Source organism: Schizophyllum commune (genome assembly GCF_000143185.2).
Source record: "Schizophyllum commune H4-8 unplaced genomic scaffold SCHCOscaffold_11, whole genome shotgun sequence".
NCBI classification, from domain to species: domain Eukaryota; kingdom Fungi; phylum Basidiomycota; class Agaricomycetes; order Agaricales; family Schizophyllaceae; genus Schizophyllum; species Schizophyllum commune.
The window spans coordinates 138,944-165,684 of NW_026089548.1; the positions used below are offsets into that span (position 1 = coordinate 138,944).

The window sequence follows — 26,741 nt, forward strand, 5'->3', positions numbered from 1 at the left end:
CCTGATGTATATGTCGCTGACATGTCGAAGCTTCAGTGGTCCTGCAACGGCTACTTTGTGGCGGAAGCTGTATAATGTCAAACCGCTGCTACGTGTTCTGCCGCCTGACATCTTTGTCGACCAGCAGGAGTTCGTGAGTGTCATTAAACAGGTTCATAACGGTCATATCCTTACTTATGGTCAGGCACTTGCCCGAATTGTGCAGCCAGCCGATCTGGAGAGGTTCAAGCACTATGCCCGATTCGTGCAGGATTTGGGTACCTCGTGGCTGCCGGACGAGACCTGTCTTGCAGCGCTGCAATTGTGTTTTCCCGCTCCTCTATTGCCGAAACTTCGCCACCTCTCCTGGGTTCCTGGTCCCTCCTCGCTCTCATTCATCACCATGTTCCTTCATCCTGGAATCACAACGCTTCGTCTCTATATGGCCGGTGCTCCTGAGGCTGGCCGTCTTCTCGCCTCGTCGCTCGTGCCACGACTTCCAACTCTCTGCCCCAGCATCCAGGTCTTTGAATTCCACGGTCATGACGACTTTGCACCCGTCTTTACTCTCTTCTATTCCCCTTCGGACGCTACGAGCAGATGGAATGAGCTTCGAGTTCTCGATCTGCCTTATCTGCACGGAAGCGATATTCAATGCATCGCCTCCTGTTCACGGCTCGCGAGCCTTCGTATCAGAGGTCTTCCCGAAGACTTTCCCAAGTGCGGGATGCTCATTGCGCAGCCAGCCTTCGTGTCTTTGCGCACACTCGAGCTTGAGCCGCAAGCGATGCACCTGGCTACCAGTTTCTTCGAATCTCTCCAGCTGGCACTGCGACTCGAGTCCCTGAAAGTCAAATGCAAGGAGATCAAGAAGGCGTGTCATTGGAAGGCCCTCTTACTGTCGATAGCACGCACTTGCGATCCGGACACGCTGCAAAGGCTGACTATCAAGGGGTACGGAAAATACACCGAGGACCCCGAGCCAGACGTCCCAGACTGGTACCTGACGGCCCTCTCATTCGACGTCGCGTCGCACCTGCTCACATTCCGCAACCTTACCCATCTCGTATTACGATCATGGGGAGGGTTTGTGTTCGAAGACGAGCACTTCGACTCACTCGCTCAGGCGTTCCCCGACCTCCAGCACTTGGAACTGCTGGAAGAAGACGAGAGCCATCGACACGAGGCATCGATCTACGCTCTAATCCCTCTCGCTCGACACTGCCCTCGTCTGCACTTCCTCGCCATGGATTTCCACGCGGATGACTACACGTACGAGGAACACGAGACGCGCGGCGTCTGCCAGCGGGCCCTCACCTGGCTTGACGTGCGCTACTCAGCGATAACCAGCGCGCGCGTCACCGCTGCGCTCCTCTCCGCCATCTTCCCCAGGCTCGCATGCGTCTCGAGTGAGGGATACATGCCAGACCGGGAGGATATGAGGGGGCCGGATCCAGACCTGGTACACACACGGCGGGAGCGGAAGAGGAAATGGGCGCAGGTGGACCGTATGCTTCCCATGCTCCGCTTTGTCCGCGCGCAGGTCGAGCGCGACGTCCGTCTTCGTAGCGTCGAAGGGTCGACCGAGGGCGTGATAACGGACCAGGAAACCAGCAACCCGCCTTTGCATGATGAGGAATACGATACGGATTACTCGGATGTCTGAGTGTGAGCCGCAGGCACGATATGATTGGGTACGTCTCGACGTTCATCCCGATTATATTCCATTCACCATACTGAACATGGCCTGGATAGGGTAACACGAGCATTGTGGCATTAACGCCGATACTCAGCGCCGGATTTCCAGAGGGTGCCCCGGTTCACAATCTTCCGTGGGTGCTGTTTTCAGAGTTGCAACGAAATACATTCTGTCGTATCTACCTATAAAGTACACATGTCCATTGGCTACTAGCTACGGTATACGGCTGTTCACCTTCATATCGTTTCTTTACGAGGGCCCTACTTACACTTATGCCTCACGCCGAATTTCTTGCCACAGCGATAACAAAACTCCTTCCCGCACCGGCACGTCATCTGCGAGCACCCCTCCGTCCGCTCGACAGTCGACCCGCACCACGGGCAGCGCTTCCAATTCCTCGCCTTCACCAGCGCGTCGAACTGCGCCGTCGACTCCTGCACGCAGTCGCGCCCCGCATGCCAGACCTGCCTGCAACGCACGCACGTCGTCGTGCCGCACGCCACGCACGTTATCTCGGTAGGCGCCGCCGGTCGCCAAAATGGTGCCTCGCTCTCGCCGAGGAACGCAGAGCACCCCGCTTTCGCACAGTACACCCGGACATTGGCAGGGACCGCGTACTCCCAGCGCTTTGCCCTATACTGCTCGAGGAGGTCGGGAGGGAGCTTGGCCTCAACTTCCTCCGAGTTGAAGGGCTTGTTGCAGCAGCGCAGTGGGAGGAGTGATTCGTCGGTAAGTGTGGCGCGGACGAGGCGCCCAATGCAGTCGGTGCAGTAGTGGTGTTTGCAGCCTCCGTTGACGCTCTCGGACGACTTGATCGGGTCGAAGCAGCCTTGGCATTTGCACTGCGCTTCTCTGAGGGATGAATGTTCAATGGACAGCACGATGGCTTCGTGTTTTTGGTCGGAATCGTACCTATATTGTTGCACGCACGCGCGCAAGTGCGCTGGATACTGTGCCCTTGCTGCTGGAGGCCTACGATAGCTAAAGGAAGGCGCGCTCGGTGCATCGCTGCCATATGCACTAAATGGATCCAGAAGCTCAGGGCCGCCATCAAGCCCAGCGAGCGAGGACGAGTTCGTACTGAAAGTTCATGAGCGTCGATGTAGAAGACATAAGAGAACTGGTAGGCATACTGGCGGTACATTGGAGCTTCCGTCGCGTGCAGAGGGCCAACTGCAGGTGCTTCTTGATTCGCGGACGTCGGTGTCGAGGACGACGATGGTGGGTAAGACGGCGCGCTTGGGGCACTCGCAGCGTTCACGCCGGTTTTCCGAATGGTATCGTGCGCGACGTCACCGCGCTGTGTAGAGGGTCCGCCATCCGTTCCCGCAGGTGTCGTTGCAGGTGGCGATGATTCCTCCCTCGGGATGGATACCGTACTAGGATGAAGTCAGCTTACGTCCAACACATTGCATACCTGCACGCACCCGAGGTCCGAGCGCCGCTCGACAAGTCGCTGCCACGCCCATCTCGCCGCGCTGATAGAGTCCATACCGTCATTCTGCAGCGTCGTCTCGAGCATCTCGGCCTGAAATTCGAAGGCGAGCTGCTGGTCTCCAAAAACACGCGCCGCCCCGTCGATGCCCCCAAATGCGAGTCGGTCGATCAGGGGCACTGTAGCTTCACGGGGTTGCGTGAGTACAGGCGGACGTGTGGGTGGCTCCACTGCATTCGTTGTTGACTCCTCCGTGCTTCGCTCCTGCTGCTCGTCGACCTTCTTCTGCCTCTTTGCCGCGTTATGCTCTTCCGCATCGGTGTCGATGCTCCTCTTCGGTGCGTGCGTCTTGTATCCAATCCGTGTGAGAGGGATGCTGGCCATCGACTGGTAGATAGGAGGGTAGGGTGGTGGATGCGAGGGCGAAAGGTACATGTACGGATAGTTGGGGTTCGACATCGTATATAACTGGTGGGCGCCTATCAGATGGCGAGAGATACAAGTAGACATTTGTCTTGCGTACCTCCGGTAAGCTCTTCAATTGGTCTCTCCAGGGCGAAGAGCGACTCGAGGAAGCTGAAAACGAACAGTGCAGCAGGAGGAGATGGTGGCAAGAACGAGGATCCTGGCACTTGCCACGCCTCCTCCACCCGCAGGTCATGCACTGCAGGTTAAGCGCCGATACAGCGCTCAATCAATGGGGTCCTCGTCTGATGCTTACATGAGACTAGCCCGCAGTCACCGTCACAATAAGCACAGCGATAGCAAGGGTCAATGCTGGCGGTCAGTGCGCGTGCATCTGGGCTTATACCTGCTTCTTGACCATGGAAAAGCACCGAATGCATTTGGCACTTCAATCAAACATATCAATCTTATGAGGCGCCGCGTTACGCGATACGAGGCTCATTCCCACAAATCGACATGGGTGTTCAGGACAAGGATCGGAATACAAAGTCGGCAGCCGCCGAACTGTTCGGCAACAGCCGCGTCCGTTTGTGGTACGGGCGCTTCGTGATTGCTCTTTCCGCCGCATCGATCCACCAAGTTTCGACTCTGCCAAGGGCAATCCTTAAGCAGTACTCACCATTCTACATGGTCTTTTCGTGCTGACTCAACCGGTTCATTGACGTGTTCCAGATGCATCCTTGTCTATCCGTCCCCGAGATCTTCGCCCTCATATGCGACTGCTTTACTCTATCCGATCGATGTCACTATCGCGAGCGCAGTCGCAACAGAAAGACTCTAAAGAGCTTGACCCTATGTCAAAGAAGCTTCTACGACGCGGCATTGGCTACCCTATGGCAGGACCAGCCTCTCACGTCGTTGCTGCGAAGTCTTCCACCGGACGTTTACAAGGATGGAAACAAAGCGCAGGATTTCGTGAGCACGTCAAATCATCAAATTCTGATAGTTTTCTCATGACCAAAAGGTTGTTGTCCGTCAGATCACACTCCACGATATCGAGCGCTTCACATTCTACACGGCACTGATACGCCGACTGTCTACATTAAACCTTCGGATAGATCGGTCCTGCCTGATCGCTCTACGCGACGTCTGTCCTCAACCGCTCCTTCCCAACTTGCGCTTCCTGCTATGGAAACCCTCTGAGGCCGCGCCCGTCCATCTGAGGTCGATGCTATTGGCTCCCGGGCTTCTTTGCCTTGAACTCCATTTACCTGCAACGGACGAGGCTATGTTGATGGTTCCTCATCTGCACGAGTCCTGTCCCGAAATTCAAGAGTTCGCTCTATGGCCTAAACGTACTGGAGACGAGAAAGTGGGAGGGCTTGGTATAGCATCCAGTCTCACGCGTCGCTGGGATAACCTCACAGTATTCCGTGTACCACACGTGAATGCTGACGATCTCCCATACCTCGCGTCACTTCCTCGGCTAATGAAACTAGCTTTCGGATACTGCTATGGCGACTCAGCATCCGTCCCATCCATCCCGTCCCCCGCTTTCACTGCCCTGCAATCGCTTACAATAAATCAGGAGCGTATAGAGTATAGCATAGCCCTCCTGCGCGCCTTGCTTCCACAAAGCATGAAGCTCAACGAACTCTGTCTCAGATGGGACGAAGGGAGCCAGGCCGAATGGCCCGCTCTCATCGCAGCCATAGCGCACAGCTGCCACCATCCCAGTCTGAAGCGCCTTAGGCTCTACGACAAGGGCCAGTCCCTGAGCTTGGAGTTCGCAGACGAATACCTCCCTTGGCCTGGAGCGCTGGACTTTGCTACCATGCAGCCCCTCGCCTCCTTCTCGAACCTCATCGAATTGTCCTTCATCTGCCCGAGGTCATACGTCCTCACCGACGATGACCTCCAGTGTCTGGCGGAAGCATGGCCCCTCATGGAGAGCCTGCACCTGAGGACAGAATCAAATCATCATTCTCGACGCCCTCAATATCTCACCGCCCGCGCTCTCGTCGACGTCGCGTGGCTGTGCCCGTGCTTGCAGAGGCTCAGCCTCGACTTCGATGCTAGTACGAGCGGGCTCGATGATGTCTCACTCGATCTGCTAGCCCAAAGTTGGCTCGCGAACGTCCATCAGCACCCGCTCTCCTGGCTGAACGTGGGCTACTCGCGGATTTCCGACGCTCCCGCGGTCGTCAACCTTTTTTCCTTCGTCTTCCCCACTCTTCTACATCTCGTATGGTACACCAACACGCGAGCCCAGGAATACGGCGGTGAAGACTATCTACAGGAAGTCGCTCGTGTGTCGAGGTGGAGAGAGGTTGAGTCTGAGGTCGAAATATAGACCTGTCAGAGAAGTACCCAGTGTCACTGTTCAATGACTCATTATAGTGATCACAGCGTACGAAGGAGTGTACGTGACGATGAAGAGCCTGGCGCGCGCTTGATCGGGGCTTTGGTGGAGCGGCATGTATACAACTAATGTTGCCTAGGAGTCTGTGCATCCTCTCCTTCCTTACATGCGCAGCATCTCTAGGATATGAGATGGCGTGCATATGCAGATAGGACAGTGTCTGCAAATCCCTTCCTGGAGTTGCCGAGGCTAATTCATAAGAGCGTCTGAGACATTGCGCGTGCGCCACCAGCGCCGCCGTCTGCAAGACCATTTTCTCCGCTACGTCGATCGACATGCGCCGTCAGATGCTAGCTGAGTTTGGACGAACAGACAGCCTCAGCAGCTATTCAATAACAATCCCTGCTAGCTCAGTGGTAGAGCGCTTCACTAGTACCGAAAGCGTATCATGAAGAGGTCAGTCGTTCAAGTCGGCTGCGGGGAAGTGCAATGCTGCATACTCTTTTTTCCTTAGTGTGCAAGCAACGACGTACATATACGATACGTTGAGTCGAGATGCCGTCCTTTTCCACCACTTGTCAGAAGAGCTAAGTTATCAATATATCAATCCTCGCCTCTCATCTCAATTCCCAGTCGCCTCACGAAAGTGGCACGAAAGCGCGCATCCAAACGTGCATAGCATAAACACATAAAGTAACATAGTAAGTCGTGCACGGCACATATCCTAAACTCGGACCCGTTGGTCAACGAAGGCAAACAGCGAGATACGGCAAGGCGGACGAGGATTATGTCTTACAGCATCTCAGGGCATAAGTACTCAAGCTCGGGTCGTAACATGAATTAGTTCTTGTCCAAGCGCAGCGAGCAAATCCGATCCCAACGAAAAGCAGGAGCGCACAGAGCCAGGCACCACGAGAACCACGCAGTCGAATAAAAGCAGTTCCAACGACGGCCACCTACACCCCACGATGGCCACCCTCACCTCGCGATGACCACCCACACCTCGCGATGGCAAACCACACCTCACGATGGCCGCTCACACCTCAAATCCCCTCCCCTCGCCCGCCCATCGCAAGCACGCGATACACCGCATTCGCCTCCTCGTACCGCGCGTTCCGCAGGCTGAAGTGCATCATCTCCGCCGAGCCGACCTCGTCCGCGGGGTCGACGATGCCGAGCTTGATGAGCGAGTGGTAGAAGCGGCAGAGCTGGGGAACTATGGTCAGCGATCGCTTCGTGGGTAGAATTGACGGCAAGTTCGTGTGTAGAACCGGCGGCGAGGTCGCGCATGAAGTGAGCGATAGACTCGCGAGACATAGAGAGAAGGGGGGGCGTGGCGCACAAAGAATGATTTGAGCAGGCGAAGGAACGGCAGCGCATTGGTGCATGCAAACCGAAAATTACTCACATGCACCACGCCCTGTGCGTGCCGATCATCTCCCGTCGCCTCCCTTTCGACCGCATCTAGATATTCGATCGCCTCATGCACGAACCGGTCCAGCACCTCCACCCGCACAAGCTCGCCGACCGTCAGCTTCCTCTGCCCATCCTCCCCGCTCGGACTCCTCGCGCGCGCCAGAGTACTACTCGTCGGCGACGACGACACATCCTGCCCCACCGCATCCCGCTCAATCGCCGTCGGCGTCGTATCCCTCAACAACCTCCCCATCAGATCCAGCGTCTGCAGCCTTGGCGCCAGCGTGGGCAGCACGTCCAGCACGGGCGAGGGTATCGGGCTGTCGCTGTTCGTGAGGAGGGTGACGAGCAGCGGGTGCGCGACGACGGGGTTGTACTGCACGAGGGGCGGGAGATCGGGGGTGGTGACGATGCCAGAGGCGGCGAGGGCGGGTATCTGGGGGAGGATTTGCTGCAAAGGAGCACGTTAGTGGAAATTGAAGTAGACAGGCGTCGCACGATACGTACCCGTTGTTCCGAGAGTGTCAACACCCTCTCGCGCGCAGCGACGAATAGCTGCATCGCATGGGCGAGCGCAGCGTCGTTGGCGGCATCGGCAGTATTGCGTGGCTCGTCCTCCCGGGCGGCTGACTGCGCGGGTGCATTCGAATAAATAGAATCGTCTCTGCAGGAAGTAATCAACGTCGAATATCTTGTACATGGCCCGGCGATACGCACATATCATACACATTGATGTACAGTTTCTCGTCGAGAATAAGGTTACTTGATCTAAGCTGGGCAGGCAAGGGCGAACGCGCGAGCGTCGCAGGGGAGTAGGGTCCGATCTGTGCGGCATACTCATATCAGCATTATTCCCGCGCATATAATCGATGCAGTCCACGCACATCGTTTCCGTCTCCTTTCAAGATCTTCCAGAGCACCCACACCAGCTGCTCGTTGGGAGAGACGCCGCCGGAGTTGGACACTGCGACCGCGGCATCACGCTCCTTGGCGAAGGTGGCGAAGAGTGCGGACTTGAAGGGGTTGATCGTGATTGGGTGCGGGGCGTAGAGGGAGTAGAGGATGAAGGAGACCAGGATGCGTTGGGCAGGCTGGGGTCGGTATCAGCTCGGTGTATGCGCATATATGCAGTCGAGCCATCGCGTACCTCCGCTGGTGGATCCTGCTGCTCGAGCAAGGGCAAGAGAACGTCGAGCGCGAGCTGGAAGCGTGCGATCGGCTGGACGATATGCGCAAAGGCCTGCGCGGCCGTCGAACATGGCAGTGCGTACGCCCGCTGCAGGAGATGACCGACGCTGGCGCGGACAGGGTCGATGGAGTTGATCCCACCGCGCATGGGATCCATCGACGAGCTCATCGACGCCCGCATTGGGTCAACCGATCCGCGCAGGGGGTCCATTCCGTTGCCGAGAGCATTCATGCCGCCGCCGAGAGGGCCCAAACCAGTACCGAGAGGGCTCATGCCGCCGCGGATGGGGTCGATGCCGCCGATGGACGAGGAGCCGGGGTAGAGCATGGACGGTGGCGATTGAGCCATCGCCGACATCGGAGATAGTGGCGAGAGGTAGGACTGCATAGTGTGCTCGTCGTCGTGCCCAGCGTCGCCGACGTGGAGGTCAAGCGCAAGCGCAAGTTGCGGCGGAAGCCGACTGCCGGATTCGGACGTCCAAGCGAACGATGGCAATAGCCATGATCAATTCCAAAAATCCGGAAATGCCGCGAAATTCCCGAAACGGAAGTCGGCCCTTCCCCCGCGCAAACGTCGTCCTTCCCGTCACCTCAAGTCCTCGGGGCAGTCCGGTAATGTTCTGTAAAAACGACAGATGTCATCCTGAGCCTCAGGCGGAAGTCTCTGGGCTCGAAGACCTCGATGAAGTGTGACATGCGCCTGTAAACATTGTGGCCCCGATTCCTTGGCGGGTTCTGTACTACTACGGCCTTCTGCTACCACTGCAAGCACTCGATAAACTGTCTAAATACATGCTCTCATTTGTCGAGTATTTTGAATGCTGCCGAGGCTCGTGCAAGGCGCGGGGTGTGCTGAACATGTATGCCTACGTGCAGGAGAGCCTTGTGACGACTACAGCGGAAATTTAAGGTCAACATAAACAAGTCATATCAGTAGTCATGGTTCTTCACCTACAAGAGCAACGAGAGCGGTCCGTAAAACTGGTCTGAGCGTGTTACATGCCAACTACCACTAAAGTCGCTGTAAAGTCGTTTCCGGGCTCGGAGACATCTTGTGGTACGGCCGTGGGTGCATTGATGAGAGTCATTGTACATTTCCCTGGCCTGAAAGTCTCTCTGAGGGTACACGCACACGCGAACACATCCAACTTGGGGAGGGTCGTGGGCGGCGCAGGTTACCTGCCATTAGCCATGATCAATTCTAAAAAATCGCGAAATTCCCAAAAGGGAAGGGCGGGTGCCGCGACGCACCTTCGAACCCATGTCGTCTGCGCGAGGGCTCCTAAAATTCTGGAAAGTACATGAGAACTGTCTGTAAATTGTCTTACACCGCTGTGCAAGTTGTTGAGGCTCCAGCGTGGATGCGCGCGTCGGAATTCAGCTCGAAGTAGTCGGGCGGACGCATGGCTCGCCCAAAATGGCAACAGCCATCTCCGAGCGCCATCCTTGCCCTTCGCTTGCATGCTGGGGGCGTCTTCCACCTCTAAAATCTTAGGGAAGTCAAGCAAATGTATTTACGGACCACAATACGGCTTCAAGCCTGGCAGAAGCGTATGGACACAGGCAAAAGTCGTCATTGATCCAGGTCATGCTTCCGAGCGGTGTATCCACAGCAATGAGGCATATAAAGGCGCCGGTCTGCCTTCAAACCATGTAATCTGATGCTTTGTGCAGGTGGCAAGGTACTAGAGCCTCGTAGTCTATTTCAGAAGCTCTTCAAACTACGCTATAGCAGTAATGACGGTCTGAGCAGGGATTCGAAGTCTTGAAGGGTTCTCACACACAAGAGCTCTGAAGCAGCTCAGAGTAGACGATTTCGGTTTGTTCTTGACTTCCCTGAAGATTTCAGAGGTGGCAGAGGCCCCTAGCATGCAAGCGGAGGGCAAGGATGGCGCTCGGAGATGGCTGTTGCCATTTTGGGCGAGCCATGCGTCCGCCCGACTACTTCGAGCTGAATTCCGACGCGCGCATTCACGCTGGGGGCTCAACGACTTGCACAGCGGTGTAAGACGATTTACAGACAATTCTCATGTACTTTCCAGAATTTTAGGAGCCCTCGCGCAGACGACATGGGCCCGAAGGTGCGTCGCGGCACCCACCCTTCCCTTTTGGGAATTTCGCGATTTTTTAGAATTGATCATGGCTATGCGTCCGCCCGACTACTTCGAGCTGAATTCCGACGCGCGCATTCACGCTGGGGGCTCAACGACTTGCACAGCGGTGTAAGACGATTTACAGACAATTCTCATGTACTTTCCAGAATTTTAGGAGCCCTCGCGCAGACGACATGGGCCCGAAGGTGCGTCGCGGCACCCACCCTTCCCTTTTGGGAATTTCGCGATTTTTTAGAATTGATCATGGCTAATGTTGCCTCTGCCCGTCATGCTTTCATGTCGAGGAAACAAAGCCTTATCTGTGCACTTTCCTGCGAAACTTGGGTCGCAAATCTAAGGTCGTCTCGAGACGCAATTATTCAAGACACTTTGACCCACGGATCCCCGCAGTAGACTGTCCATTGAGGCTCTCGTCAAGCTCTCGTCCGAGAGCCCTTCAGACTCTGTTCAGACTTGCTTCGGACAAGCTAATCCTCAAACTGGTTACCTGGGTGGCCGCAGTGTGTCCATATACCCTTGACAGATGCTTGAATGCCCTTCAAACCGCATCTAGAAGTACGCGCCTCGCCTAGACCCCAGAATGGCGCATGTTCAGATGCGCCCACGTTCCGCAAATCAAGTCGAACGACTCCGGGGTGCCGTGAGGGGGAAGCGGGTCGATGATGCCCAACCCTGCAATCATCACGCTCTCGCCGTGAGCCCACTGTCACTCTCACGACGCGCCAGACACGCCTCGATGGGGCGTTTTCGGCCTGCCATATATACGCCCTACTGGCGCGCTCCTCGATCCCCGTATCACAGAGCGCGCCTCTGCTTACCTCTCCAAGGCCCTCTCTTCGAGTAGCGCGTCGTCTAGCTGCTTCCGGTACGCATCCTTCTGACTTCTTCGCGCACTTGCTGACGCGGGCCAGGCCGATTAGCGCGTCAAGATCGCGTACACTCCAGCGCTCCAATAGGTTTACGTCCTTTCGGCACCGCGAAACCCATGCGCGAGGACAATCCCTTCGACGACCCTGCGCACTTCGAGCTTCCTGCGCACGTCTTCCTCCCGGTACGTCATCCTTCATATGTCGGGCCGGCGTACGCGGGCTGATTTACCTCTTCTACTTCACCTTCACCTCTTCTTCCACTCTCATCCTCAACTTCCACTTTAACCTCAACGTTCGGCTTGCCGTCGCTTCTTTCACGACCTCGACCTCGTACGCTGCGCGTCACGACCACCTTACTTAACGCCCCGCCCCCACCACCTCAGTCCCACCCCATCACCGCCGAACCCGGCCTCCGCGAAGCGACCGCATACCTCACGCTGCACTCGATCATGCTCAAGGCACACGCTATGGCGATGCAATCCTGGACCGACGCGTCCCGCGACGACGACTCGTACTTCACCGCGGTGGACGACCTGAACGAGAAGGCCGGCATGGAGCCCGCGCATGACGATGACCAGCACGACGACCGCTCCTCCCTTCTCCCGCCGCGCCGGCCCAACATGTCCCGCGGGCGCGCGACCTACGATGGCATGTCCACGTTCGGCGTCACGAGCAAGTGGGGTGGACAATCCAGCGCTGCTGCATCGGACACCAACCTATGGCTGAAGGACGCGGCGGACGAGGACCGGTCGGCCGTACTCGACGCGCACGCCAAGTGGCATGAAGAGCGCGCAACCGACGACGCCTCCCTGCACTCCATCTTCCACGGGCACGTCGCGCGGCGCCCGCCCAACGCGCGCCGGGCCACCTCGGCGTCATATACCTTCAGGAAGCCGACTGCACCCTCGGCGAAGCCGAGTGCGTCGTCTAGCAAGCTCAGTGTGCCGTCGTACACGCGCCGCAACATCAGCACGTCCTGCGTCGGTGCGAAGAGGGAGAGGAAGGCGTCTATGGTACGTTTCGCAAGTGCATAACTTCGTCGGCGTGATAGCTAACGTGCCTCGTTGACTGACAGGCCTCTGCGCACTTCAACGAGATCCACGAGAAGATCCACCGCTGGGGCATCAAGACGCACCTCGAGGACGAGGACGAAGATGTGGTGCCGTTGATGGGTCGAGAGGAAGAGGACGAGGAGGTGCGTCCACTTCTTTCACCCAGTTGTTCCAAGTGCTTACAACTTCCCCTAGGATAACTCCGAATCCAATGCCGATTCCTCGACCACCGAACTCACCTCACCGACCTCTACCGACCCCTTCACCTCCGACAGCGAGGACGACTCTTCCGCCACTTCGCGCAGCTCGTCACCGACATCGACGACCGGAGACGAGGTATCGCCATCTCCACGCCGTCCGTGGTGGAAGCGCGTCGTGAGCTGCAATGGACTTCTGGGGAGGCGGATGGTGAGTGATTCGGTGACCATTGATGGCGTGGCGCTGATGGGGTCGCTAGCGCTACGCGCGACTGGATTAAACGCCGTCCGCGATTGACCTGAACACCAACTCGATTCTCATCCCGTCTTCCTACCATCAACGTCACCTACAGCGTTAGCGTCACTCACATTCAAGTACACCGTCCGCCTACCTACTCCATTGTCCGCACCTCACGACCTCGTCACGTACCGCCCGCGCCGCCATCCCTCAAAGTAGCCTACGCACGCCTTCGCACTATCGCACAACTTCTACGTAGGAACATCTCGGACCTTACACAATTACCCCAGCATCCGCGAGCGCCGGTCGTCTTTGCAGCACTGCAGGCCGGTTCGCTCGTACACCCGAGGCCGTGCCTCCAGCGCTTACCGAGGCCAGGCCTCCCAGCTCTTACGACCGAGGCCGGGCCTCCCAGCACTTACGACCGAGGCCGGGCCTCTCAGTACCTACGCACGAGGCAGGCCCCTCCTAGCAGATTATGCCAATGTCGCTCGAATGATAGCCCATGTTTTGCCCTTCGCGCGGCGAGAGTTGATCCACGCCTATGTTGGCGCGTCGATCCCCGCCCCTTCTGTGGCTTGCCTGGATATCATACGGCGTGCTTGCCGACGTCTGCTGGCTGACCATCTCTATGCGTGGCAGGTCGATCCCGCCCCTTATGATGATATATATCCTCCTCTTGTGCTATAGGCTTGGACACTGCCCGTTTCGACTGATGGTGAGTTTTTCTTGTACCTCCGCTCGATGTGATGCTCAACTCGCTCTCAGATCTTGTTGCCGATCTGTCTTCACACTCATTCACAGCTGTTCACCCTTGCCCTGGCCTCGATGACGCTTTACAGAAGCCGTCGACCCATCTATTAGTCACTGACATATTCTCCTTGTGCATGCACGTCTTGCTAGCTGTCATACGACCGCCTACATATTCATCTCGGGACTTCATTGACAGGGTATCGCGGCGTCGTAGAATAACGAAATGTAATTAACTTGTTCGATACGACCTTACGCGCTTCATGAGATATAATTCACCTTCACAGAACTACTGTTTCATACAGTCTACTGCCCTTAGGGAACCGCAGTGCAGAGGCAACTGAACGCTAGGTTCAGAGTTGTGGGCGCATGCAAACAAGGACATGTGACTTACCGCTTCCTCCGGTGGCGTCGTGTGGCGTTGCCTCGGCGCCTCGGAACGGACCCTGCCATTGTTTTCGTTGAATCGTTCCCGCCGCCTTCGCAGTTCCCCCGGTCCCTGTCTTCCTACCATCATGCGGCCGACGTCAGTGTTGCTCAAGTCGAGCAGGTCAGCCTGGAAGGGTGCGTGACCCTGCTCAAGGTCGCTGCTTTGCTAGGGAAGAGGACGAAGCTCAGCGGGGCGGATACTGCGACAGCGCGTCGGCCCCTAGCATGAATCACAGAACCTCTCGCGCCCGAAATTATGCGGCACGCACAAGGAAGCGGAACTGACGCTTCTCTCACAGGCCCATACTTCGTCGCGTTCCCCAACTTGCGGCAGGCCCTCGAGGACCACGTACCGATCAAGACGCAGGCGCGGTCGTGCACAATATTGCCGAACTTCATTGGGTGAGTCCCTTTCTCCAGTGCTCTGCCATGCATAGCACATCCAGCGTTCGCCGGTCCGACTGGACATCACGCTCCCAATGTGCCGATCGACGCCGCAGACACCCCTTCCTCATCCCACCTGCGAAGGCTTGGATACGCGCCGGCCTTGCATCCCCCACTTTCCCTCATCAGCCTGACATGCGCCACATATGCTGATTGGCACAACAGCATCCGCTTCATGGTCCACAACGGCCGGGACTACGTCCCCGTCATGGTCACCCAGGACATGGTCGGCCACAAGCTCGGCGAGTTCGCGCACACGAAGAAGAGGTTCAACTGGAAGTGCGTGGTCATCTTCGTGCTTAATGCTTCCTTGAGCTAATCACCCTGAGCAGGGGTAACAAGGGCAGGTTATAGTCGACATGCTTCACATGCTACCGGCGCCCTTTACTTAGCTACCGTCTTCCGCCCCTCCTTTGGTCGTAGTCCCCATAGATTGCCGTACACGACTGCCTCTGCCCCGCTTCACGGCCGTGTGACATGCCCATCAAGCTGCAAGGTTCTCAAGCTCTCCACCAAGAAAGTCCGCATGCGAAGGTACCTGCGTCGTAAGGACCGCATATACAATTTGCGTGGCCTATACAACACTACCTTGACACAAAAACTCTAGCCCTCCTCATCATCCCCCTCCATCTCGTCGACAAGGTTCCCAAGAAGCTCCGCCACCTCATCGGCGGAATCCATGGCTGAGCCGCCATCCTCCGCGTCCATATCGCCCCTCTCCTCGTCCGCATCGTCCCTCTCCTCGTCCGCATCGTCCCTCTTCTCGTCTGCATCGCCCCTCTCCTCGTCCGCATCGCTACTGTCCCCTGTCGCTTCGCACAATATTCTCTCCACGTCCCTCGCGCTCTGGGCTAGCTCCTCACGAACCTCCTGGCAGAGCACCCAGCTGAAAGAGCGGCACTTGCGCTCGGGTATTGTTGGAAACATGCCTGCCAGGGAACCATGCACAATGTCGGGATTCATCTGGCAGTCGAGGGCGAACGTCACGTAGTCCGCGCGGGTGCGCAAGCCCTTGGCGTGGAACATGGTCGCGTAGTCGTGCATGCCGAAGGCTGCGAGAAAGGTGCGCGTTTCCTCGCGAGAGACTTGATCGATGTCCGCCGGGGGGTTTTGGGCGTCCTCAGGCGAGACCTGATCGGCGGCTTCCATAGCGACTGTTTTGAGGTCGTTTTGTGGACCATACGAAGGTGCGCTGGACGCTAGGATATACGTGCCGTCCTTGCTGTCTTCGGACGAGGCACGCGGCCACCAGTCGTCGCTGCCTGGCGCTCGTGTGCGCGAACGTGGCGTGCACGGTGGCGAAGGGTAGTAGGGCGGCTGCCTTGGTTGGAAAGCTTGCGCGCCAGGTCTCGGGCGGAAGTGAGGGGTCCGTCTCGTAGCATCCTGCACGGATGAATGGTGATTCCCATACGAAGCTTGAAGATGGTTTCAACACACCTTGCGGGAAGGGGAACTCAGTTCGTCCAAGGATACACCCCTGTCATGCTCACGGAACGCATTGAGTTCATCCTCGCTGCTGGAATTCGCTTCCGATCTGTCTGTCAAGCTGAGAGCGGGCTGCGGGATGGTCAGGATGAGTCACTGACCGACGGCCTCTTTCTCACCTTCTTGCGGGGACGTGGACACAGAGGCCGTGCGGCGGAACGCTTGTGCGCCGTCACACGTGTCTTCGCCTTCTTCGACGACTGCTTGGCAGGCTGCAGAGGTTGTCAGGACTACGACGTTGCACGGTAGTCAGTCAACGCACCATAGCCGCTCTGTGCCCTGCGACCTCCGGTGAGGCAGCGTCGACGAGGGAGAGAGAAGCAGACGCCCTCGACGATCGTCACAGCTCTCATTTAAATGTTCAGTTAAACCGCAAAAGCTTACTCGATGGCGACGCCAAAGGTTCGGCGTCGTGAGGAGAGCGCCCATAACCATTCATTATTACGGAAAACGCTGAAAGCTAATCACCATTCCTCGCGGTTTGAGGAATGATCGCGGGCAACGGCTGCGGCGCCTGTCAAGGTCAGTGCTTGTTATTCAGTGCTGCCGTACGGTGCTGAAACACGGACGACGATGGGAAATGCAGGGAGGGACAAGGGTCGCCAGGAATACAACTGGCAGTGAGAGGTCCGTATGAGCAAGGCCCCTTCACCGGGAACTCATATACGTGGGAAATTATGATATTGGACCATTTTCTCAACAGTTCGAGCTCGTCCCATTGTCCATACTTCAGTACATGGGGAATATCTGAATGGCACCCACTCGGAGAGGCAATGATGCATCTGTATAGGTCGTCGGCCCGGCCACCACAGGAATTCATTTGTGAGGCAGCACACATGACAAGCCTTTGGTAGTTTGCATTGGTAGAGCTCGAGACGTGGTGTACGACGCGACGGTGTAGACCTGTGGCAACTACGAGGCGCCCATACTGGCATATGCCGAGCCTTTGTTCCCCTTATGGTATTTGATGGCAGAGCGGAGTTTCAAAGTCGCCACATATAGCGCCGCGTGTTGGGCCTGTTGGGCATTCTCTCTCGTCTCTTACCCTCACCTTTGCCGCCCAGATCGTCCTCTTCCCCCTCAAGAACCACCCTCGACGCCGACACAGACAATGACGATGACGACCCTCGATGCAATGTGGAGTTAGCCCAATGCGCGGCCACCATGATCGGGCGGTTCAATGGTACGCCACTCAACTGTAGCGCACTCTTATGTTGCTGACGTGCAGACTTTAGCTTCAACATCGAGTGACTTGCTGAAACTCCTTGACGACTTGCAAGTGCCTTCGATTGTTTCCGAGGTAGCCCAATGCCACATCGACCAGGGCGCCTCAATGGTGAGCCACTGATGATTACGCGTCTTGAGGATGCTCACTTGCAAGTTCAGATACTTCGGTTAGATTTCCTGAAGACGTCCACCAGACGATGCCTCAAGGACACATCGATGCGCTCTCTTCGACTTGTTCGTAGCTTTCAGGCGGCCACCGGAGCGTCATGGGCGCATGCCATGCACTGTTGTCGCTCATCTTCTTGCCCAGACGATACCAATACCCGCCTACGGCTCTCTTACAAGTTCGACCCGATGTCATGCAAGAGCATCAATGATTCTGAGTCCGCCGAATAACGCGGAGATCGGGCGGGTTAATGGTGTGTCCTTTTGTGCCCGCGCCCGGGCTCGCTATTGACCGCCATCGCAGATTACTCCGACATATTCCCCCTTACCCCAACATCAGCCACTACGCCAATTTGTTTCCGTACAGAGGCATATGAGCCACGAAGAGTGGACGAACCCCACAAGGACTGGATGAGCGTCAAGCCTTCGAGGTTCGCACCGCGGATCAATGAGCGAAAGCAACGACGAGCGTCAACCTCAAGTCCCGCAAAACTACCGACATCCAGATCCGAACGCTATCTTAAAAGTATCGCTTCGTCGAGGATTCTACATCATCGTGCGCTTCAGTTTGCGACGCTCGCTGATTCAAGGTCTCGCAGGTTCGTCAGCCAGATTTCCTTAGACGCACGCTGACCCATCTGACAACACCCTTGCAGATTCCGACGCGACGCCGTCCGCGCGCACCGCTCGTCTTCGATAATTATGCTCGGCTTCGCCTTCCAGACGGCGATGGTGACACACAACAAGATGGCAAGACGAGGAGACTTCAAGACCACAGCTCGGAGAACAAGCAATTCCCGCGCAACAGCGCAATAAAGTCGGAAGGACGCCAGCAACGTAGAAGACACCCAGCGTGCTGGCAGCGCAATGTGGACCAGGCGCGGCGTCGCAAAGAGGCGAACCCAGCGCGGCGTCGCAATGAGGCGAACCCTGCGCCGCGGCGCAATGATGGCTCAAGGCCAATGCTCATACGCGAAATTTATCAAAATTACTCAATCCGGTTCAACAATTGATTGACGAACGCGAGACCAACTCGCAGGCTCGCTCTTCCCTGGAAAATACTACTAGTGCGTCCGCCCGGCTATCCTATAGTGACGCGCGCGCTGACGCCCTTCTAGCTCCCGACCAGACACCACCACGGCATCTCCAAGCTCTACATCAACCTCAACACGATGACGACGGCCAAGACGAAGACAAAGACCCGCCGAATGGCTGGTAAGACAACACCTCGGCACCGTTGGCGAACTTTCCCGCGCGCGGCGGCGCAACAAGGTGGACTCGGCGCGGCGACGCAATGAAGGCGCAATGCTAATGCTTGTATTCTCGCACGAAGGCCGTGAAGCAACACGCGCACCTGACATTCGAGTGAAGTCAGTCAGTCGAAGGACAAGCGGCAGGCAATGGGCAGCCACCCGCAATGTGTACCGCCTCAATCTCGATCCAAATGCGCCGCATTGTCGTCCAATAGCGCAAAAAATACGCTCACCACGAAGTGAACCCCGACCGAAGGATAGCAAGACCAAGACACCGCATCAAGGGCAGAACGATCAGCTTGCTACGTGCGATACCTTTTCAACTCCGATCTCGATAACTACTCGCTGCGGCAGACAAGTTCTGGATAACTCGTGCGGAACTCATCAAAGGTGTGTGCGTGAGACTCTGTTCAATGATCGTTCAGATTCTGACGGCGACCCGGTTTTATAGAAGGGAGAATGTCGCCGACGTGCTCTCCATATCTTCCGTCACGTCTACCGACAGATTACGGACTTATTATCCTTTTCGAACCCGGTATGCTGCCGCAACGCGGATTGTGGGCTGACAATCGCTCTGAGACCAGGTCCTGCGGGCGTGGCTCGTCTGTAGTCGGCCGCTTCGGCGACTCGTCCAGCATCCGCTGCGATGATGTGATCTTCGCTGCCTTCACGACTAAGATCCTCCTTTCTCTGCCTAATGGCTTCGTATCTGACTTTAGTGTCTGCAGATGTCGTTTCGCGCGCCCGGAGATGCGTTCTCGTGTGCATGTATGCTGCTGGGGATGGGATTTGTACCGTGTTGATTATGCGGGTTGAATTTTGTGCAGTTGGCGTTGTGGGCGTTGTTGGCAATGCGAATGTTGAATCTGAGCGGATTTGAGTGTCTTCCATGGAAATTATGTGTGGTGTCAATCGGGACTTTACTCGCGATCGTACTAAGCGCGCGACATTGCGGCTTGCTGCGGTCAGCGTACTTAAACGCGCCCCGTGAGCGGGGCGCTAGGCTCACTGTAAAGGGAATATCTTGATATTGTCTCTCAAGAGGCATTGGTCATATCAAGGAGAATGTCAGAATGATGAGCGTGAATAGGTATGTTTATGTAGGATAAAGAGACGCTCGGCCAGCGCCAGGTATAGAGTGTCACGCCGCGCAGTTCGCATTGATATCTAGATGGAGCATTCCTTGAAGCGACGCGTAATTTGAAGGACGACGTGCCATGGTGGCCATCATCAGGTTTAGCAGCCATTCGGCATACGCCGGGACTTGGTCCCCGTATGGCATCTGATGGCAAAGCGGAGTTGGAAAGTCGCCACATATAGCCGCGCATGTTGGAATTGATGGGCATTCTCACCCTTGCCTCTTACCCTCATCCTCGCCCTTCGGACCTAGGACTCCCCTCAAAACAACACACTACCGACACCGACGCCGACCATGATGACGACGGCCTGCAAGCGTCGTCAATGTATACCGGGACTAGCCCAATGGCACGACGACTGGGCAGTCCAATGGTACGCCACTCGAATGCAGTGCGCTCTTCTGTCGCTGACCTCAGTATCCAGATTATCTCGATATTCAGTCTTTTCAACCCGCTTCGACGTCTTGCAAGTGTCATCAATGTGTAGCTCAATGCCACAGTAACCAGGCGCCTCAATGGTGTGCCACTTGATGACACCTGCGAAGGTAGATCGTTCAGCGAAATTCTTCAAAGACTCTCACCTCACATTCAACCGCCTCACGGACATGTCGACGCGCTCTTAGGCGAGTGGCCCTGGTACGCCACTTCGGTGATCTGCACGCTCTTGTCGCTCACTATTGCCCAAAGATGTCGAAGGCGCTCGATATTAACTCGTAATACCCCGTATAGATGCCACGCAAGAGCATTAATGATCCCTCGAGTCCACCCGATCATGCAGAGAACAGACGGCGCAAGGTTCGTCGCGCGGCTCATGTGCATGGCCCCGCTCCTAACCGCCTGAAAGTCCGTCACGACTCCGTCCTCCACCCTCAAGCTCAGCCACCAATGCTAATGCCCTCCCTGCTGAGCTATCCGACCTACGAAGACGACACGACGACGTCCGTGCGTAGCGCTCGACTTCGAATCTCGAGATTGCCAAATTTATCACAAAGGGCCAATGGCAAAGGATAAGACGATAAGTTGAAAAGCTTGCAAGACTGCCGCTTCACACCATCGTACAAGCAATCCACGCAGGGCAGCACTATGATATGGGGAGGACGCCAGCAATGTATACGGGATGCAGCGCCCCGTAGCGCAATAGGATGCGTCGCGGCGGCGCAATGAGACGAATCCGGCGCCGCGGCGTAATGAAGGCTCAAGGCCAATCATGATCCTCCGACACGAACGTCGTTAAGACCGACCCAGTACATCAATTGACGAACGCACGACTAACTCTCAGGCCGCTCGTCCTTAATCCCCTAATAAGGCTCCGTTGGTGCGTCCACCTGACACTCCCGAGCGGCGCGCGCTGACGCCTTTGCAGGATCCTCGACGGTACCGCCCTGACATCGTCAAGCCTGTCACGGAACTTCAACCCGACGACGCCGACCATCACAACTAACGAAACCAAGCGGACCCTTCAGGCTAGCAAGACTGTCATCGGACAAGTATTCAAGCCCGACGACGCAATAACGGCGAAATGCCAATGAATGATGCCCATACACGGAGCTATCGAGCAATACTGTTACGCCATGATCGTCGAATACTCCCCGAGCAAATTGCTCAATTGAAGCACGAGCGCCTAACGTGCAATATGCAACATTCCACTCAGCGCCGACCTCGACGTTCTGCGTCTTCATCGCCTCAATGCCAGGTACTCTCGCGCCGGTAAATTAGTCGTTGATGATTATCGCGGAAGTCATAGTAGGTTTGCATGGAGAACTTCATTCACTGCGTTGTGTCTGACGGCGACGCAGACTTATCGGTGTCCCCTTCATGCCTCCCCGCTCTCTAACGTGTCCTGAAATCAATCTACATTCCTTGTCTTGGCCGACCCTGGTACGCATTAGCATCGCACGCCGTGAGCTGATGGTTCCTCAGAGTATATCATGGCGCTTCGGTGCGGTGGCGGACAGTCACTTTGGCCACTCGCCGAACAGCAGCTTTGGCGGCGCATTGATCATCTATTCGGCGACTGGACTCATCGGAAGTTCCGCGGTCATGGACTCATTCCAGTCTCTCCTCCTGAGGATTCCTTACTTTGCCATTCGTCTCAGAGTACTGATTGTCATGCCTGCAGAATTTACCTCGTCCGTGGGAGATGCGGGCCTCGCGTGCATGTATGACGCTCGGGGAGGGACGTGCTGTATCGTTCATGTGGACTGTATTTTGTGTAGAGGAGGTGTTGGACGTGTTGGGCAATGTAAATGTCGAGCGGCATCGTCTGCCATGGAAAACTTGTGTGGACTCCTTGAGGTCATTCCAGCGCAACGCGTGCACTCGCGGTTGTGGACATACGACGTCGCGACTGTGAATGATTCGATCCCGCTTACCGGATGGTCATCTTACTCGATCGCACTCGAGAAGAGCACGCTGAGGCGGCGGCAGCGGCCACGAACGCCTCTGTGCTCAGGCTGTGATGCCCATCTCGCTCGCCGATCTGCGCCGGCAGTTTCATTGGCAGATGGCCGCCAATGCGTATGCAGTTCCGAACCGCGTGATTGGAATATCCATCTTAGTACAAGGACAATTGCCAGTAAAGAAGTGAAACCAGAAGGTCTCGCTCGTCAGCGTCGGCTACTGGTATTCAACGGGGCTTGGCTGTCAGATTCACAAGAAAAGAATGACCAATGTCGTACTGGAAGGAGGATATCGACCGCCGCCGCCTCAAAGATCTGAGTAATCCGTGTCATAGCCGTCCGCATCCAGCGACTGATTGTGCTGATTCGAGTCCCTTTCAACCTCTTCTGCTTCGCCCTCTAACCTCCGAAGGCAACTATCACGCCGTTCTTGGGCGCGCACAAATCGAAGCATGGGAAGCAAGCGCGCCACCTGCCGCCACTTCATCTTCTTGGCGCGCCGACTCTGCGCCGTCCATTCTTCATCTTGGGTGCGGCGGACGACGGCCTCTATGCCTTCGCTCTCGATTGTGTCGAGGTTCGGGAATAGCGCGGAGAGGAATGCTGCGGTAATTCGAGTGCTGGATATCGGCGAGTAGCAGACGTTCATATGCGTGAGGGATCGCTGGGCAATACCGCGCGTCTCGTGCTCCTCGTATATGTAGGCATCTGCGTCGAAATCCATGTGCAGGACACGCAGGCGAGGACAGAACTGAGCGATGGAGGCGACTGCGTATATCGTCGCGTCGTGCCGGTTTGCGTCCTCCTGCCCTGATAGCAGCCGAAGATCCTCGATGTCGGGGAACGCTTGTGCGAGGGCAGGAAACTCCTCGTCATCGATACTGAGCCCGCCCCATGAGTCCAGCTCGAGAGCGGTGAGATGCCGGAATACGAAAAGCTTCTGGACGACGTTGATTGATAGGGCAGTGGACTCAAGGTCGTCATCATCCTCGTCGTATCTGGCGGAGTCGCAAACGGAGAGCGATCGGAGCGTGTTTGGGTCGCAGGACCGAGATATCGATGTGAGGAGGGAATCCCAATGGTCAACCCGCTTAGTCTCCTTGGGGGATATTTTGAGACTCTTTAGCCGCATCATGGGTTGAATGGCTTGCAGAAAGCTCGTGGCTAGGTGCATAGCCTGAGGCCGAAGTTCGAGCGTGCGGAGAGATGCGAATGCAGGTTGATCTATCGAAATCCGAGACCTGTGAAAATCGTCGGGAAGACTGCGAATGCATAGTTTGTGCAGCTGCGAGATGGCGGCGAGATGCTCTAGATCTGATCCGTCTAGATACGGCACGTCAAGGATTTGCAGTCTTTCCCAGCGGGGCGCCACGTGCGTCGCGTACCCAAGTGTTCTGAAGCGCGGGGCCCAGTCGTCGTCGAGTAGCCGGAATTGGCGGATGTCGGGGCATAGGGACTGAAGTCGCGGCAGAAGAGAGGAGACAAGAGGATGGCTACTTGAGAGGGCCATGTCGATTTCAAGGGTTGTGACCCCCGGATGGACGAGCATCAAGATGAAGGAGAGCGCAGGGGCGCCTACGCAGTACCAATGCAAGGATCGCAGGTTCGGAAGGAAAGAGGCTGTGCAGCTCAGCTGCAAGGCCGCAAGACAGGTCGTATCCGGCAGCCACGAGACGTGCAGTTCCTGCACGAGCCGAGCATAGAAGTTGAGCTTCACAAGATCGGAGGGTCCGATGTGCTTAGACAAAGTCTGTCTAGAGGTTAATATGCGTATCGTTATCGTTCGTCCGAACGCACTTACAAATTCGTCTCGGTCCGTGAAAATGTCACGCGGGAGAGCCCGAAGCAGCGGCTTGATACTGAGCAGGTTGCTCCAAAGAGCAGCCGTTGCAGGGCCATTGAAAGTGCGACAAGTAGCAGACAGGCTCAAGAGCCAGGTGCGACGCCATTGTTCATCCCGCTCGTCGCGCAGGTAGTCGCATATGATGGACAAAATTTCCGGGATGGCTAAGCAAGGATGCATCTATGCCAATGTCAGTCGTAAGTCACAGAAAAGCCAGTATACTCACGTCGCGCAATGTCGCAGGATTATCGTTGGCATATGCGCTGGCTCACGTCGTGTATGCTGACGGCAACAGCGCAAGGTCGCTAGCATCGATCATGACCTCGGCGTTTGCCGCAACATCATGTGACCATGTTCAACTTTCACGACGACCGACTTCCCCCTTCTGTGGCCGATGTTTCAGGCTTCTGATTTCTCATAAGAGTAAAGAGTCTAAGCTTTGAGTGCAGTAAAATGCTCTGCATATTCTCCCTCAGAGTGCACACACCTCCAACACGACTTGGGAGCCGCGCATTGGATGCCAGAGTGAAGAGAATGCACTTATTGATGGGCATCGAGAAAGCTATAGGAAGAGTAAGCAGAGTTATCAACTATCGTCGCACTTAGTACCATAAGCTAAAACTTTGAGAGACAAGTTGACTATAGAGACAAGAACGAGGAAGAGGGAACGCTAGCGACCCCAATCTGCGGAATGAAATGGCTTACCGCTATACATTGCAGCATAGATGTGACTGACGACATTGGGATGAGCATAAAGGGTTGCGGTATCGACAGAAATACACTGGTTATATCTAGCCTGGCCCCGAAGGGTCTTTCTACATATCCGAGAAATCCGTATCCCAGTCCTCATCGTGCAACGACAGTTCCGGTTCGTTTGCATTCCCAGTCCCACCAATATCACGTGGCGCGCGACCCCTGCGCTCCTGCACGCGCACAAAGCGGAATATCGGCAAGAGCTCATTGACCTGCCGCCACTTCATCTGCCGGATTTTCCCCTCCTCGTCCTCCATCCCTTCCTCGTCCTCATCCTCGTCGTCTTCAAAGACGCGTGCGCTCTCGGAGCTCGGGATGGACTTGATGTTGGGGAAGATCGCGGAGAGGAAGGCGGCGACGACGCGCGCGCTCCTGATGGGGGAGAAGAAGACGCCCAGGGTGGTGAGGCGCCGCTGGCAGACGTCGCGCGCCAGGGACTCCTCGTAGTAGAGGTCGTTCGCGGTGAAGTCGAGGTGGAGGGACTCGAGGCGCGGGCAGTGGCGCGCCAGGTGCGCGAGGCCTTGGATGGTGGCATGGTACTCGCGCATCTCGCCACGCCCGGGCGACAAGACGAGGGTCTTTAGTAGCGGGAGCGCCTGCGCTAAATGTAGCAGATCATCGTCCTCGACGAAGAACCCACCCCAGCAATGTATCGACAAGACGGCGAGGTTGGAGAATACCGTGATCTGCCGCAAGATGTCGTACACGAGGGACCTGGGCCCTTCGTGGTCACTGTCGTCCCACTCATAGTCCCCATACTCCTCGATGAGGACTTCGCGGAGAGTCTTCGGATTGAACGCGTGGCCGATCGCCTGGAAGAGTGCCGGCCAAGCTTCACCTCGCGGCGCATCGTGGCACATGATGCGGAAGCGCTCGACGTTGAGCGCAGAGGGCATGGCCATTAATAGGTTAGACCCGTAGGTCATCGAAGTGGGCTGCACCTCGAGCGCGCGTAGGGCCGAGAACGCGAGTGCGTCAAAAGTCGGTATCGGCGCCGACTCGTCCATAGGGCTGTGAAGGAAGAGGCTCCGAAGGTGAGGCAGCATCGCTATCTTTTGCATGTCTGGGACAGCTAAATGTGGAATGTACAGAGAACGCAGGTTCGGCCAGCACGTGGGGGCAGCGGATGCGAGGCGGAGGGCGTCCTCGGAGCTGAAGCTGGCAATCCCGTCGAGATGGAAGACACTAACGTCGGGGCATAGCGCGTGCAATCGTGGCAGTAATGACGTTGTTGCCGCGGAATGCGGGTCGGGTATACGGAGTTGGAGGCGAGCGATTCCTGGGTGTAGGAAAAGCATGATGTACTGCATGTCCGTGAAAGAAAGTGCCTGCCAGTTCAAGCTCCGTAGATGAGGAAGGAGGGGGGTGCTGCAGCTGAACTGAAGCGCGGTAAGACACGTCACATCCGGGAGCCGAACTATGGATATTTCTTGCACCAGCGATGCATAGAAATGGAATCGGCCCAATCCAGCTGGTTCGATTGGCTTGACGAGAACCTAAAGGCGAGTGAGCTATCAGTCTTTTAGCAGATTGTCTTGTCAAAGTAGCTAACAAATTGGTTTTTCGGCATATTCTTTTCGAACGTTCCAGCCGGCAGTGTCTTCAGCAATGGGCCCAAGTTCGGTAGTTTCTTCCAGAGAGCCGCCGTCGCATGGGCATTCAGCTCCTTACAGCAACGCGCCAGGCAGCACAGGCCATTTATAGCACGCGGATACAGGATGTCTTGATCTTGTCCACTAGTTTCCTGAATGAAGTCGCATATTATCGTCACTATCTCGGGTATTGTCAAGCACCGATGCATCTATGGCTCTTGTGTGAGATTCTCTCTCAGTGTAGATATGATCAGCTTACTGCTCGGGCGGCACGAGAAGAGCAAGGTCAACAGATGTACGGAGATTTGAAG

At 56.3% G+C, this 26,741-nt stretch overlaps 11 protein-coding genes and 1 non-coding gene across 12 annotated transcripts; 7 read left to right on the forward strand and 5 right to left on the reverse strand.

Annotated features, from left to right (window-relative positions):
- Positions 1-10: 10 nt before the first annotated feature.
- On the forward strand, positions 11-1,645 carry SCHCODRAFT_02515603 (uncharacterized protein; the record flags this gene model as incomplete). The annotated part of the gene is made up of 2 exons (XM_050343331.1): positions 11-133; positions 185-1,645. The coding sequence occupies 2 exons, from the start codon at positions 11-13 to the stop codon at positions 1,643-1,645; spliced, it is 1,584 nt and encodes a 527-aa protein (XP_050198085.1).
- A 176-nt stretch (positions 1,646-1,821) lies between these two features.
- SCHCODRAFT_01215992 (uncharacterized protein) lies at positions 1,822-3,749 on the reverse strand. Its single transcript, XM_003028187.2, has 5 exons — positions 3,637-3,749; positions 3,106-3,581; positions 2,812-3,057; positions 2,609-2,758; positions 1,822-2,530 (listed from the first exon to the last, which is right to left on the reverse strand). Exons 2-5 carry the CDS (start codon positions 3,570-3,572, stop codon positions 1,939-1,941), a joined length of 1,455 nt encoding a protein of 484 aa, XP_003028233.2. The 5' UTR covers positions 3,573-3,581; positions 3,637-3,749; the 3' UTR covers positions 1,822-1,938.
- Positions 3,750-4,143: 394 nt separating this feature from the next.
- Positions 4,144-6,148, forward strand: SCHCODRAFT_02751937 (uncharacterized protein). Its single transcript, XM_050347255.1, has 2 exons — positions 4,144-4,493; positions 4,543-6,148. The coding sequence occupies exons 1-2, from the start codon at positions 4,251-4,253 to the stop codon at positions 5,869-5,871; spliced, it is 1,572 nt and encodes a 523-aa protein (XP_050198086.1). The 5' UTR covers positions 4,144-4,250; the 3' UTR covers positions 5,872-6,148.
- Positions 6,149-6,279: 131 nt separating this feature from the next.
- On the forward strand, positions 6,280-6,364 carry SCHCODRAFT_t215. Its single transcript has one exon. It is a non-coding gene; the product is annotated as a tRNA-Thr (tRNA).
- Positions 6,365-6,522: 158 nt separating this feature from the next.
- Positions 6,523-8,722, reverse strand: SCHCODRAFT_02638123 (uncharacterized protein). The gene is made up of 6 exons (XM_050346011.1): positions 8,444-8,722; positions 8,181-8,387; positions 8,014-8,120; positions 7,804-7,960; positions 7,289-7,747; positions 6,523-7,088 (listed from the first exon to the last, which is right to left on the reverse strand). Exons 1-6 carry the CDS (start codon positions 8,714-8,716, stop codon positions 6,924-6,926), a joined length of 1,368 nt encoding a protein of 455 aa, XP_050198087.1. The 5' UTR covers positions 8,717-8,722; the 3' UTR covers positions 6,523-6,923.
- A 2,850-nt stretch (positions 8,723-11,572) lies between these two features.
- Positions 11,573-13,248, forward strand: SCHCODRAFT_02065818 (uncharacterized protein). Its single transcript, XM_003027906.2, has 5 exons — positions 11,573-11,649; positions 11,851-12,480; positions 12,543-12,662; positions 12,715-12,927; positions 12,977-13,248. The coding sequence occupies exons 1-5, from the start codon at positions 11,584-11,586 to the stop codon at positions 12,995-12,997; spliced, it is 1,050 nt and encodes a 349-aa protein (XP_003027952.1). The 5' UTR covers positions 11,573-11,583; the 3' UTR covers positions 12,998-13,248.
- A 902-nt stretch (positions 13,249-14,150) lies between these two features.
- SCHCODRAFT_02638130 (mitochondrial 37S ribosomal protein RSM19) lies at positions 14,151-15,037 on the forward strand. The gene is made up of 4 exons (XM_003027907.2): positions 14,151-14,268; positions 14,433-14,535; positions 14,743-14,856; positions 14,910-15,037. Exons 1-4 carry the CDS (start codon positions 14,220-14,222, stop codon positions 14,929-14,931), a joined length of 288 nt encoding a protein of 95 aa, XP_003027953.1. The 5' UTR covers positions 14,151-14,219; the 3' UTR covers positions 14,932-15,037.
- Positions 15,026-16,469, reverse strand: SCHCODRAFT_02638133 (uncharacterized protein). The gene is made up of 5 exons (XM_003028188.2): positions 16,447-16,469; positions 16,325-16,391; positions 16,182-16,274; positions 16,015-16,134; positions 15,026-15,960 (listed from the first exon to the last, which is right to left on the reverse strand). Exons 2-5 carry the CDS (start codon positions 16,325-16,327, stop codon positions 15,181-15,183), a joined length of 996 nt encoding a protein of 331 aa, XP_003028234.1. The 5' UTR covers positions 16,328-16,391; positions 16,447-16,469; the 3' UTR covers positions 15,026-15,180.
- A 666-nt stretch (positions 16,470-17,135) lies between these two features.
- SCHCODRAFT_01160013 (uncharacterized protein) lies at positions 17,136-18,673 on the forward strand (the record flags this gene model as incomplete). The annotated part of the gene is made up of 8 exons (XM_003027908.3): positions 17,136-17,245; positions 17,298-17,398; positions 17,449-17,523; positions 17,600-17,708; positions 17,759-18,053; positions 18,111-18,186; positions 18,494-18,521; positions 18,573-18,673. The coding sequence occupies exons 1-8, from the start codon at positions 17,227-17,229 to the stop codon at positions 18,671-18,673; spliced, it is 804 nt and encodes a 267-aa protein (XP_003027954.1). The 5' UTR covers positions 17,136-17,226.
- On the forward strand, positions 18,640-19,348 carry SCHCODRAFT_02065841 (uncharacterized protein). Its single transcript, XM_050341667.1, has 2 exons — positions 18,640-19,097; positions 19,159-19,348. The coding sequence occupies exons 1-2, from the start codon at positions 18,760-18,762 to the stop codon at positions 19,271-19,273; spliced, it is 453 nt and encodes a 150-aa protein (XP_050198088.1). The 5' UTR covers positions 18,640-18,759; the 3' UTR covers positions 19,274-19,348.
- A 3,010-nt stretch (positions 19,349-22,358) lies between these two features.
- SCHCODRAFT_02552383 (uncharacterized protein) lies at positions 22,359-24,361 on the reverse strand. Its single transcript, XM_050343678.1, has 3 exons — positions 24,312-24,361; positions 24,044-24,265; positions 22,359-23,992 (listed from the first exon to the last, which is right to left on the reverse strand). Exons 2-3 carry the CDS (start codon positions 24,263-24,265, stop codon positions 22,550-22,552), a joined length of 1,665 nt encoding a protein of 554 aa, XP_050198089.1. The 5' UTR covers positions 24,312-24,361; the 3' UTR covers positions 22,359-22,549.
- A 464-nt stretch (positions 24,362-24,825) lies between these two features.
- On the reverse strand, positions 24,826-26,472 carry SCHCODRAFT_02638144 (uncharacterized protein). The gene is made up of 2 exons (XM_003028190.2): positions 26,391-26,472; positions 24,826-26,334 (listed from the first exon to the last, which is right to left on the reverse strand). Exon 2 carries the CDS (start codon positions 26,146-26,148, stop codon positions 24,901-24,903), a length of 1,248 nt encoding a protein of 415 aa, XP_003028236.1. The 5' UTR covers positions 26,149-26,334; positions 26,391-26,472; the 3' UTR covers positions 24,826-24,900.
- Positions 26,473-26,741: the final 269 nt, after the last annotated feature.

What these genes read in the sequence shown, in the direction of transcription:
- SCHCODRAFT_02751937 (XM_050347255.1), top strand. Translation starts at nt 4,251, where the DNA reads ATGCATCCTTGTCTATCCGTCCCCGAGATCTTCGCCCTCATATGCGAC. An exon ending in GAAACAAAGCGCAGGATTTC is followed by an intron (nt 4,494 to 4,542) that starts GTGAGCACGTCA and finishes CATGACCAAAAG; the next exon opens with GTTGTTGTCCGTCAGATCAC.
- SCHCODRAFT_01215992 (XM_003028187.2), bottom strand. Translation starts at nt 3,572, where the DNA reads ATGTCGAACCCCAACTATCCGTACATGTACCTTTCGCCCTCGCATCCA. An exon ending in GAAGCTCCAATGTACCGCCA is followed by an intron (nt 2,759 to 2,811) that starts GTATGCCTACCA and finishes ATGAACTTTCAG; the next exon opens with TACGAACTCGTCCTCGCTCG. An exon ending in TATCCAGCGCACTTGCGCGC is followed by an intron (nt 2,531 to 2,608) that starts GTGCGTGCAACA and finishes TTCATCCCTCAG; the next exon opens with AGAAGCGCAGTGCAAATGCC.
- SCHCODRAFT_02638144 (XM_003028190.2), bottom strand. Translation starts at nt 26,148, where the DNA reads ATGCAGTACATCATGCTTTTCCTACACCCAGGAATCGCTCGCCTCCAA.
- SCHCODRAFT_02638130 (XM_003027907.2), top strand. Translation starts at nt 14,220, where the DNA reads ATGCGGCCGACGTCAGTGTTGCTCAAGTCGAGCAGGTCAGCCTGGAAG. An exon ending in ATATTGCCGAACTTCATTGG is followed by an intron (nt 14,536 to 14,742) that starts GTGAGTCCCTTT and finishes TTGGCACAACAG; the next exon opens with CATCCGCTTCATGGTCCACA. An exon ending in AAGAAGAGGTTCAACTGGAA is followed by an intron (nt 14,857 to 14,909) that starts GTGCGTGGTCAT and finishes CACCCTGAGCAG; the next exon opens with GGGTAACAAGGGCAGGTTAT.
- SCHCODRAFT_02552383 (XM_050343678.1), bottom strand. Translation starts at nt 24,265, where the DNA reads ATGCATCCTTGCTTAGCCATCCCGGAAATTTTGTCCATCATATGCGAC. An exon ending in TCACGGACCGAGACGAATTT is followed by an intron (nt 23,993 to 24,043) that starts GTAAGTGCGTTC and finishes ACCTCTAGACAG; the next exon opens with ACTTTGTCTAAGCACATCGG.
- SCHCODRAFT_02638133 (XM_003028188.2), bottom strand. An exon ending in GTCCACGTCCCCGCAAGAAG is followed by an intron (nt 16,135 to 16,181) that starts GTGAGAAAGAGG and finishes ACCATCCCGCAG; the next exon opens with CCCGCTCTCAGCTTGACAGA. An exon ending in TGAGTTCCCCTTCCCGCAAG is followed by an intron (nt 15,961 to 16,014) that starts GTGTGTTGAAAC and finishes TCATCCGTGCAG; the next exon opens with GATGCTACGAGACGGACCCC.
- SCHCODRAFT_02065841 (XM_050341667.1), top strand. Translation starts at nt 18,760, where the DNA reads ATGCTAATGCTTGTATTCTCGCACGAAGGCCGTGAAGCAACACGCGCA. An exon ending in TCGTGCGGAACTCATCAAAG is followed by an intron (nt 19,098 to 19,158) that starts GTGTGTGCGTGA and finishes CCGGTTTTATAG; the next exon opens with AAGGGAGAATGTCGCCGACG.
- SCHCODRAFT_02065818 (XM_003027906.2), top strand. Translation starts at nt 11,584, where the DNA reads ATGCGCGAGGACAATCCCTTCGACGACCCTGCGCACTTCGAGCTTCCT. An exon ending in GAGAGGAAGAGGACGAGGAG is followed by an intron (nt 12,663 to 12,714) that starts GTGCGTCCACTT and finishes AACTTCCCCTAG; the next exon opens with GATAACTCCGAATCCAATGC. An exon ending in GACTTCTGGGGAGGCGGATG is followed by an intron (nt 12,928 to 12,976) that starts GTGAGTGATTCG and finishes TGGGGTCGCTAG; the next exon opens with CGCTACGCGCGACTGGATTA.
- SCHCODRAFT_02638123 (XM_050346011.1), bottom strand. Translation starts at nt 8,716, where the DNA reads ATGAATGCTCTCGGCAACGGAATGGACCCCCTGCGCGGATCGGTTGAC. An exon ending in TGACACTCTCGGAACAACGG is followed by an intron (nt 7,748 to 7,803) that starts GTACGTATCGTG and finishes GCTCCTTTGCAG; the next exon opens with CAAATCCTCCCCCAGATACC. An exon ending in ACGCACAGGGCGTGGTGCAT is followed by an intron (nt 7,089 to 7,288) that starts GTGAGTAATTTT and finishes ATAGTTCCCCAG; the next exon opens with CTCTGCCGCTTCTACCACTC.